Source organism: Apteryx mantelli, chromosome 1 (genome assembly GCF_036417845.1).
Source record: "Apteryx mantelli isolate bAptMan1 chromosome 1, bAptMan1.hap1, whole genome shotgun sequence".
Lineage (NCBI taxonomy): Eukaryota > Metazoa > Chordata > Aves > Apterygiformes > Apterygidae > Apteryx > Apteryx mantelli.
This window is the reverse complement of record NC_089978.1, coordinates 28564917-28576016: the sequence shown is the minus strand read 5'-3', so window position 1 is coordinate 28576016 and position 11100 is coordinate 28564917. Positions and strand designations below refer to the sequence as shown.

Below are 11100 nucleotides of genomic sequence, written 5' to 3'. Positions count from 1 at the left end.
ATTACTTCTTCAAGAAGAGATTCTCCTGGAGGTCTTAGGTGGTCATTTTTCTTTCAAAAACTAAGGAAACAGGAAGTCTAGCCAGAAGACTCCTGTCTCTGCTTTATGCAATAGTTTCATGATTAAAGAACTCCTCCAGGATGCCGAAGACAAAGCAACATTATTTCTCCTTCAGGGAATCTTCTGTCTCCTAAGAGCCTGTCTGTGGACTATTCTAGGGGTATAGGGAAGAAGGGAAGTGCTCCATCCCCTTCTTTTGAGCCTCTCTCAGTTTTTGTGGAACGAAGGCTTCATTTGCCCAAAGGGACAGATTAAGCAGGAGCCTCCTCACTGGGAGAAGGCACCTTGGGCTTAACTCCCCGCTCCATTGCTTGTTTTTGGATTTATGGATGTAAAATACACGAGCGGTCTGCAATACAGGAACACAAAGCCATCTTTTGTCTTCCCAACTGAGTGCCATAACCACTAGGTTACAGACTAATTCCCTCTCTCTGATCTAATGCATTTTTAATTCTTTCAGAGCACAGAAAAGCTTCAGCAGAAGGGACAGAAAGTGTTTGCTTTGTTTCCTTCCATGTCCCCCTGGACTGTGCACTAGGATGTTTACCTGGCAAGTAAAAGACAGGAGCTAAAATCCTTGTTGCACAGAGGAAAGCAAACCAGGTCCTCCACCTTGGGAATGCTTCAGTGAGATTTTTACATTAAAGAGGGGAATTACCAAGCGTTTGAGGAGAAAATAGCAGCCATACTGAATTTTGGTGTGGAAGTTGACTCAGCAAATGCACTCTGAGGCCTGAGGGGCTCAAGCATGAGCGTTAGTCTGATGAAGTCTGAGATGCTTTAGGCCAAATGCATCCTCAGGGAAATTTAAGCATAAAACTGCAGCATCTGTGGAGGTTAGTCACCTCCAAGGTCAGCCAGAGACCAGGGGCCATAAGGATGCCTGGTGACCTTAGTACCTAAATCCACGTCCATCCCACCTTCAGCGCTCAAGCCCTGCCATGGGGTGCCAGCGGGCTCTCAGCACTCTGGGATCAGGCAAGCCTCATGGAAACACCGAGGACACGTCTGGTCAACAAATGCTGTTAAAAGCTGCTCCTGGGCGTCGGGCCGAGGCCTCTCAGGCAGGCTGCACCCCGTGCGCACGCCGGGCCGGGCACGTTTCCCCGCGGCTTCCCGGGCAGCTAGGCAGGCGGGGAGGGCGGCGGGCAAGCTGCGCCCAGATCGCCTCACGGGGGCCCGTGAGGGGTGACCGGCCGCCCCGGCGAGGGCCGCTCCTCCGCCCGCCGCCCCCGGCGGCTCGGACGCTCCCCGCAGCGCGGAGGGACGAGCAGCCGCGCCGGGCAGACGGAGAGGGAAGGGGAGAGGGGGCAGGGGCGGCACCGCCCTCTGGAGGGAGAGCCCGCGAGAGGCTGGTGTGAAGAGCCGTATCTCAATGAGGGCCGGGCTAATGCAAATCACTGCAATCGGCAGCAGCAGAAGAAAGGCGAAGCAGCTGCAGCCCGGCTCCCCAGCAGCGCTCTCCAGCCGGGGGAGGCGTAACAAAGGCATCCGAGCCGCTTTCTGCGGCAACGATTGCGATTAAAGCCGTGTGATCGCCGAGAGGGGAGGGAGGGAGCTACTGCTTTTCAGCCTCTTCCCATTTCGAGCTGCCGCCTTCCCTCCGCGCCCAGCCGGCAGATCTGAGGGAAAAGGTGCTCGCGAGACTCCGGAGAGCAGGTAAGCGCCGGACTCCGGCCGCCCCTCAGCTCCGCTCCGCGGGGACGGCGGCGCGCGGGACCGCTGTGGCGGCTGTTGGGGCGCGGCCGTTGGGCGCCCGCCGCGCCGCGGTGCACCTGTGCCCATTGTGTGGGGCGGCGGCCGCCGGGAGCGGCGCGGCGGCGGCCCCGGCCCGGCGCCTCGGGGGAGAGGCGGCTCCGCGGCGGGCTGCGAGCGCCTGGGGCGCCGGCACCCGCCGCCGCCGCCTCGGAAACAGCAGCGGGCTGTCGGCGGGCGGCTGCTGGCGGCTGGGTGTCTCCTCGGCATGCGGGAGCGCCCCTGTGCGTGCCGGGCTCTGCCCTGGCGCTGCCCGCTACAAGCGCAGCGCGTTTCGTCGCCGCGAGGCTCGCGTCGCGCTGCCGGGCTGTGGCGGAGCCGGGGCGCCTCGTCTCACGTAAGCGGTTTCAGCAGCCTCGTTGCATTTCAAACACGTTTCCCCTACCCAGCAGAATAAACCCTTGTTTTCAGCCGCTGTCGCCTGTATTCGTGCCTTTTTTTCCTCCCCCGGTGACTTAGCAGTCAGTGTGTCTCGTAGTCTATGAATGATCTGAAATTGGGTCTCAGTCATATCGCGGTGGGTATTTTGGCCCAGCGGGAATGATTGTTTTATGTAATCGCTCACCCACACCTGCATTATAAATAACCCTTTAACAGATGTAGGGGGTGTAAAGTGTCGGGCATGGTGGTTTTCCAGGGGTGTGCCTTTTCATTTTATTTGTATATTTTTACACACGCACGCATAGAGAAACATCTGATCAGATCAAATTATTTAGAATTTCTTTGTCTGCTCTGACCTTGTGGTTTGAACACCCTGGTCTGTGAAAGGCAGGGCTGGGTTGTTCAGGGGAGCTCTATTTCTGTTTTAAAGAGCTTCATTGGGAATTATAGCCATTATTGATTAAAGCATAAGTGAGTGGAAGAAAGGGCAGTGACTCACACTGCTTTCCCCCCCTGCCCCATAATTAAAATTATTTCAGCTGAAAGACTGTAAAAAGTGTCTTCATATAAACTTGTTTTTTTCCTTTTTTTTCCCCCCGTTTGAGATGATTTGAGCAAATGAACAGCAGATCTAGGAGAAATCTTTTTTTTTTTTTTTTTTTTTTTTGGTTACGGGCGTTGCTTCTGAGGTATAGTCTTTGAATTGTGAGTTCTCCTGGGATGGTTTAAACCTGAATAAATGGTTCTTGTTGGAATTAAAAATGAAGCCAAACACTTACAAATAAATATTTTATACAGAAACATTGATGGTATAATATTTGTCCTAAGTGTGGCCATTAAGTAATATTTTCTGTTTAACCCATAGAGAAATGTCACTGAAATGCCAGAGCAAATCTCCTTGTTTTTCTAACCAGTGGTGTGTGTGTGAGTGCACTGGTGTAGAAAGATGTAGATTAGAATCTATTTTTTCCTATATATAAGGCAGTAAATGTTAATTAGGTAGATTTAAAGCCAGGAATTTACAAATGTAAATCTTGCATGTATACATAAGCACATGATCCTGTAGGCCTGTGTAACAGAATAAGCTGTGAGCCGTAACCAAACCAGGGTAAATAACTTCCGCCAAGGCCCTGCTTTTGCAGTGGTTAGCTTTAGGTGCCTGTTTTAGCTAAGCACGTGAACAGCTCTAAGAAGTTGTTGAGCACATCCCCTACAGCTTTGCAGCATCAGGGTCCAACTGTATAATCATTGTTTTAATACAAACTTGTATACGCTAAGGAGTATCCATAAGTCTTTTTTTTTTTCCTGTATTTCTTCTTATTGCTTCACGGCTGGTCTGGATTTTTTCTAATGGTCACCTAATTACTAGTGGTTGAAAAAAGCTTGTGCTTGCTATTTTTTTTTTCTTTTCATTGGAAATCAATGAGAGAGACCACTTCTAAATTAGGTCTGTATATCTGTGCTATAAATAAACTTACTGTGTTTCGCTATTCTGCAGATAACTGCAAATGTAGATGGCTCTTAAGCTAGAAGAAATGTGTTCTGAACCTAATGATCTCTTGTTTTTTTTTTTTGGGGGGGGGAATCATTTTATTTATGAAGATTAACATCCCACTTGTAGTAATTAATCTTGCGTTGGTCATAGAAAGGAAAGCAAGTATATACCTCCATAGTTTCATTTCAGAAAATGCGAGCTTCCATTTATGTGAGCTGTGAACACTCAGGATCATTTTGGTCAGAATTGGTCATACTGAAGTGTCTTGCTGCTGTCAAACATGGAAGACATAAATTGCTAATTTGCCTGCTTATACTGAATTTATCACTCCTTCAGTGATAGTTTTCCTGGTGAAAGAATCTGTCAGCATTGATCAATTTGAAAATTAGGCCTGGAATATTAATAATACATTTGGTAATTTTATAAAGCATTTAAGTAGCTTGCTCACTGAATAATACTAGTTTCATGACTCCCTCTAATTTTTTTTTTCTTTTTTGTCTTTCTTATTTATTTCATGATATTTGAGCACCTCTGTTGGTTTAGAGTATGCAAAGTATTTGCACAAGGACAACTGAAGTAATTTGTTTCAAAGCTTAGGCTGTAGGGAGACCAATGACTGGAATAAGCAAGGGCTTTTTCATAGTGGAATTGACCCATTAAGTCAGTTCACTGGTAGTGACAGTCCTGATTCTCTTCACCAACCTGCAACATCTTTCTTCCAGAAGTTCTTAATTGCTTACTGGTTGGCAACAAGTATTCCCCTCTGAGATGGTAACTTCTGAGATCACAGGAGGAGCAAACAGCTTAGTTGGGGCTAACAGTTTAGAATGCAAACTGGTTATGTCACTTCTAATAGGTTTCAAATATCACCTGAATGTAAGATGAGAAAAAGCAGAAAGCTGACTTGTTTGCTCTTTTTTTTCCAGTAGTTCAACTTTGCCACCTAAGTTTCAGAGGTCTTACTGAATTTGAATGAACACTTTTTTTTTAATGTTTGCATATTGCTAAGCAGTTGGTTCATGAGTGGTATCTCTATGGTGTATAAAACTCTAACTTTTTATAAACTAGGCTTTACAGCATGACAAGAGAGCTATAAAATGAACATGTGAACATAGTATGTCTTTGTTCAGGCTTTTTTCTGAACTTGGAAAGAAGTCTTCTGTGTGTGTCCTGTATATAACGTGAAGTCTCAAAATGAGCTCTCTTAAAATGTGTACGTTCTTAAACTTTTTCTCTTCTCTTGTGCATCCCTTAGATTGAACTTCAGGATGTCCTTTGGGAGAGATATGGAGCTGGAGCATTTTGATGAGCGTGATAAAGCGCAGCGGTATGGCAGAGGGTCCCGGGTAAATGGTTTGCCTAGCCCTACCCACAGTGCCCACTGTAGCTTTTACCGAACCCGTACTCTACAGACCCTCAGTTCTGAGAAAAAAGCTAAGAAAGTTCGTTTCTATCGTAATGGAGACCGGTATTTCAAAGGAATTGTATATGCCATCTCCCCTGACCGGTTTAGATCCTTTGAGGCTCTGCTGGCTGATCTGACCCGAACTCTCTCTGACAATGTGAATCTGCCCCAGGGAGTGAGAACAATCTACACGATTGATGGCTCCAAGAAGATTTCCTCCTTGGACCAGCTAGTAGAAGGTCAGCAATAAGATTTAGAGGTGTAAAGTTGTATTTGAATCAGTGTTTGTTAAACTTCTTTGTCTTCCACAAATGAGTAATAGTATTGTTTTTATTATTGTTAGAGAAAAGAATTTCCAGTGGTATAACTTGAATTGCAAATATGTTAAATTGTGCTGTGAAATATTCTTGCCTTACCTTACTTCTCTCTTTTTGAAAGTGTCTGACTGTTTACTGTTAACCTAGTGGTGATAGTCCTAGATCTTGAAGACCTCATCTGCTGCTTATTCTGAACTTGCATGTTTAAAATGCCAATGAGGGTCTAGTCAGTTATACTTGACAAGGTCCATGGTGCCCATTTTCATATGTCTCATCAGCAGATATCTTCACCTCTACAAGAAAGTCAGTTCTGATGGATTCCCCCCCCCCCCTTTAAAAAAGACTGTCTTTCTCAAGTAAAGATCTCAAACTCTTCCATACAAGTAATTATGCCTCAAGTAAAGTACTCTCCACTCATGCAGTAGAATAAATGTAGGCAACCTGTTAGAGTAATGTTGTATCTTTGGCTCTGCTGGGGTAGATGGTTTGAATAGATTCAACCTTTTTCTCTCCTGTAGTGTTTTTCCTTTTCCTCTTCCCTGGTCCAGTGACATCCTTATATTACTCTTAAATAAGGCTCCTGTACCTGCAGCATAAAGCATTATCAGTTACTCGGCATAAAGTGCTCCTGGCTGTAATTGGCTTCACATTCTATCTGTAGGCAACATCTCTTAGTATAAAACATCAGAACATGTAAGGCCTGAAAGCATTAATTAGTACATGGCTGTAACTGAAGTTGTTTTTGTCTATGAAGATAAGGGGCATAGCTTTGACTCTGCAGAAAGGAGGTAAAGCCTGAACAACTTTGTTTTTGGTGTCTCTCCCCTCTTAGCTGTGGCCCCAATGTGCCATGGGCAACCCCTGTAAACTAAGGCATGGGTCTGTTAATGCTTATGTGAGTAATCTGATAAAGAGCGTCATCTCTCTGTGGCTATAGCCATGGGAGAACTCATTCAGATTTGTAGCAGAGATTGTAATTTCTTCATGATTTTCATTTTTAGCAATAGGTGAAAGAATTTTCAGTATCAGTATATTATGAGAGAGGATCAGAAGCAGAGTAGGTTGGGGAGAGAAGTTGTTAATGCTGAATAAGGCTCTTGAAAGAGAAGCTGATCTTGGTATAGCAGGTGTTCAGCCACCACTGAGGTTTTTTTTGTGTAGGTATCATAGTAGAGGAGAGCTTTTTAAGGAGAAGTCTTGAAAAGAAGGTGTTCTTGATGATCCTCCCTGTGTTAAAAAGCAGAATAGAGAACAACATGAAGATGCTAAAAGAGGAAAATTGGAGTGGTGGGATTGCCCATGTAAGTAAGAGTTTTCATGGTTAGGACCATAGTTTTAGTGAAACAAGGGAAACAGATATTAAGATCTATGTCTTGAATTCCAGGGCTGACTTAGAACTGTATTTTTCAGGGCAGTATTTAATTGGTGGAGAAAATCAATTTCTGTAAGGATAGACCAATATTAATCAACATCTGTTTAAAAACAGCATTTGTATACTTTCTTCTCATTAGCTGTATAAATAATTGTGCTATTTGATTGGTATGCTCACCAAGAAGCGTGTATCATTGATATCAATGTTGATTTGCACAGTCTTTTGCTGCCAGCCAAAACCAGCTTGGGGGGGGGGGGCAGGAAAAAAAAAAGAGAGAGAGAATGCAGAGGATGAAATAAATTCTGTTACCTGATCAGCTTGGTTTATTTTGGCTTCCTAGAGAATAATAATATTGTGGTTATGAATCAGTCAGTCAAAATGAATGACAGTACCAAGGCATAAGCTTAATTTTAAAAGAAGGGCTTTGGGGTTTCTTTTATTTCTGTGAGACTTTCTTCCTTATTGTTCTAATGAACATACCCGCTTGTCCTGTGTATGCTTCAAGTTGGCAGTGATGGTTTTTACGTAAGCCCTTTCCAGTCTTTACTGTACAACTTTAATAGAGCTTGGATAGTCTGGTACAGCATTAATTAGCTTGCAGATCTGCTTTATGTTTAAATAGCTGGAAAATCATAATTTTTTTGCCTCTCACCAAATGACGTTTTTGCTCAAACTATTGGAATGTGAAGCATTGCTTTGTTTGTGATGAGACTATTCCCTTGCTGTATGAGTTAACTTCATGAGACTGTTACGAATTTGGATAATAGTCTATTTTCATAGGTACTGAGTTAGTGATTCCATTGTCAGGTAAATGCTATAAGGCCTTTATTTGATGATGCTTATTTCCTCTTATGTCTATGATAAAGTTACTGTACTCCTCCCTTCCCGTACTGGTGAATAAAGACAGAGAAGCAACTAGTTCTTGGGGAAAACATAGCCACTGCCTTTCATCGAAGAGCTGAATGCATAGACCTACATGAAAGTAGTACCAGCAGAACAAAAGTTGTAAAGAAGCTGTTTTGCATCAGTAATATTCTGCCCTGCATACAGTTCAGAGCTGGCATGTGTGTATGCTTGTGCTGCTGGTTGTTTTGAGGTCTGTGAGCACATTTTCCTTTTATTTCAAACTAATGGCTTCCCTGTATGTTTTTGAAGACCTGGGACATGTGGGATTTCTTGGGCTTTGATAACACAGGGTATGCACTGTTGTAAAAAGTTCCATGCATTCAGTAACTTCCTTTCTCCTTTCACTTTAGCTGAAGAAAGAATGTAAAGGTTCAGATTACTTTTTGTCAGACCTGATGTTCAGGACCCTTTTACTATTAGAGAATGGCTTCCAAATGTGAAGTGCCTTTTTCCCTTGGTATAACATGTAATCAAAGCCTCTGGGAACAATGAAGAGGAAGCTGCTCTTAAGACTAAATTGTCTAGCTGTAAAGAAGGTCTCAGAAAAGAACTAATTACATTTGCTTTTCCAAGAATTAGTGTAACATCTTTAAACCAAAGACAAAGGTGGACTGGTGGTTCTTATCCCAAGAACATTTAGCACTGTGACAAGAACAATAATAAACTGGAGTGAGCAAGATAACTCTAAAATAAAGGATATTATTTACAGTTGTTATTCTTGGGGTCCTGCTTCATGAAGCAATGACCACAGAATCAATCCATAGCCAGATCTGCATCCCTTTCTCATTATAATATTACCTCAGTCTTGGGTATGAACCAGAATCAATTGTTTTGGGTTTCCACAATACCTACCGCAAAAGATGAACCCTGCTGCAGAGAACTTGCAGTCGAAGACAAACCAAAAAACCCCAGACCACAAGATGGGCAAAATAGTACTAGGAAACAGTATTGTCACATGTCAATATTTGGTGCGCTGCCAAACTATTATAAAGACTTGCATGCATGCACATACTCTGTGTAGGCTTAGTGGTAAAAATAGTTTTAAGGAATGATCTGAAGAAGAAAAATGAATGTCTTCAGGGGATTATCTCAAAGCTGTAATCCTAATTGAAGGAGCTGTCTGAAAGAGCACAAATGTACTAGTTCAAAAAATCTGGTAATGGCTATAACTGCTAGTAACTGTGTGGAGATAGGAATCTCACCCCAAAGGAGGTGGTGGACCCCATGAGGCTACACTGAAGAGTCTTCCAAGTGGAGGCAGTACAGCTTGTATTTGATGCAGCAGGAAAGCTGCCTGCCAGTGGAGGATTCAGAAGCAGGGTCTCCTGGCTAAAGCGGTGGGCTGTGGCAGAGTTTCCAACATTTGTGTGTGTGGGGGGGGGGGCTTGCTACTCCCGCTATCACCTTATTTCTCTTACCTCTGCTTTCCCCTCTTCCTGTTCTTGCTGCTGCCACCTCTGCTGCCTGCTCCAGCAGTGGCGGTGAGGAGCCCAACCTCATCAGCCCATGGGAACTGATTGACCTGGTGTCTGATGTGCTCTGTAGCTAATGCTCTTCTGAGTCTTGCTGACCTCAGCAGTTAGGAACTGATGGGCTGGAAAGATGCATAAACATATGTAATGCACTATCAAAATAATAATAGTAAAGTGTCTGTTTAAATGCTAGTAGAGCTGGATCTGTGTAGACATCTGTTCATAGGATTGGATTTACACTGGATATTTAGCATGGACTTTATCCAGGTCTATCAAAGTTAGTGAAGCTTAGACTGGATCCTGTGGCAGAAATATCTGCAATTCTTATATGGTCTAATAAACAGCTGAATAATCCTGTTGCATGAAATGGCTGAGGATTGTTAGACTTTCTGGCACTGTTTATTTCATTATTTGATGAACTTGAGAAGATTCGCCCATTAGCCAGATGATATGCAGTGTGTCTTCCTAAACAATTTTTTGGATGGTCCCATGATTTTTTTGTTCTAAGTACTTTCCAGTGATATTTTTATGCAAGTACAAGGCCTATCTCGCTTGTACCAACAGTGAGGAAACATTTTACTTGGGGCCTGTGGTGGTTCATTTTTTTTTTTCTTGTGTTTGGAAGAGGGGGAAAAATTTTTTTTATATATATATATATATATATTTTTTTTCAGTCTGAACTGAGCAGAAAGAATGATGTGCCATCTATAAATCAAAATACAAGAAAGTCCTTTTAAAAATATGAGATCTGATTTATTCCAAATTCTAGAAGTTTCTTGGCACATCCAATTGCTAGGTGAAAATGGGTAGGGTAGATTTATTTCCTGAAGATACTTCATTTCTTTTGCACTGTTGCATTTTTCCAGACACTGCAGAAAGACAAGGCACCAGTAATGTAGTTTAACTAGGTTATTGCTCTATTAAGTAACACATTTGGGAACTATCAGGTAATAACTTATTTGGTTCAGGTCATCTTCCTTTTGCAGTCTGCCCTGCATGGTGAGGGATTGTCGGAATTGTGTCCTTTCCCCCCAGGCGTTGTTCCTTTGTCTTTTGCTTGTATGATATCGAAGGGGTGGAAGTGAGGAAGGATGTGTATAGCTGTTGCACTGGATGATAGGGGTGTCAGTCCCCTTTCCTGTTCTCTTAGTCTGTTTTTTGTTCCATTCATTGGGAAAATGGACCACAATGAATGACTGTTGCACTGAGCATTCTCAGCAGGAGGCACAAAGTGTGCTTACTGCTGTTCTTCCACCTCTTGCGGGCTTATAGATTAATCTTTTTTTCCTGGTAGATGTCCTCAAATGAGGAACCAACACTATTTTAAACAATGAAGTGGCAGTCATGCTGTCCAACAAGAAATGGTTGTTCCTTTCTTGCTTGCATAATTCAAAGAGCCTCTGTATTCCTTCTCCAGAGTTTTCTACCTGCTAAGGCCAGCTCATGGAACCTTCTCTATAAGCCATTTTAGGTTAGGTTGCTTTCAGCCCAGAAAAGCAATCTGAATAATCTCTTTTAAGAGATAGTGGCTAGGACATTCTAGTAATGAGAATATTAGCAAGCTGAAGAGAACAAATAAACTGTTAATATCAATACAGCAGAGAGAAGGAGTCAGACATTCATGCTGGGAAAGCTCCAGTATTTACAGGCAATGATTCAGTGTCTCCTTAGCACCCACTCTGCATACAGATTTTCTTTTTTGATTATATTTTTAACATGAGGCATGTTATGATATTCTGTCATGACCTAGAAGAACTATCTTCTGATGTTAAATGGTTCCAGTGGTTCAGCTGCATTAAATCTTGACAGAAGTATACCTGCAGGTAGTAGGCTTTATTTTATCTTTTACTTTTAGCACAAACCAGTCCTTCTACAGGACTGGCTTTCTGATTAGCCTTTGAATACTAAGATTTATTTTGTTTGTTACACTCTAGATT

At 43.1% G+C, this 11100-nt stretch overlaps 1 protein-coding gene across 2 annotated transcripts in view; it reads left to right on the top strand.

Moving 5' to 3' along the window:
• Window positions 1–1514: 1514 nt before the first annotated feature.
• The window catches only part of DCLK1 (doublecortin like kinase 1), a 251411-nt gene continuing 241825 nt past the window's right edge, over window positions 1515–11100 (top strand). For both annotated transcript variants that reach the window (XM_013962098.2, XM_067291218.1), the window contains exons 1-2: window positions 1515–1719; window positions 4947–5335. In XM_013962098.2, the coding sequence (XP_013817552.2) occupies window positions 4960–5335 (376 nt within the window). In that variant the 5' untranslated portion in view covers window positions 1515–1719; window positions 4947–4959. The remainder of the gene's footprint in view (window positions 1720–4946; window positions 5336–11100) is intronic.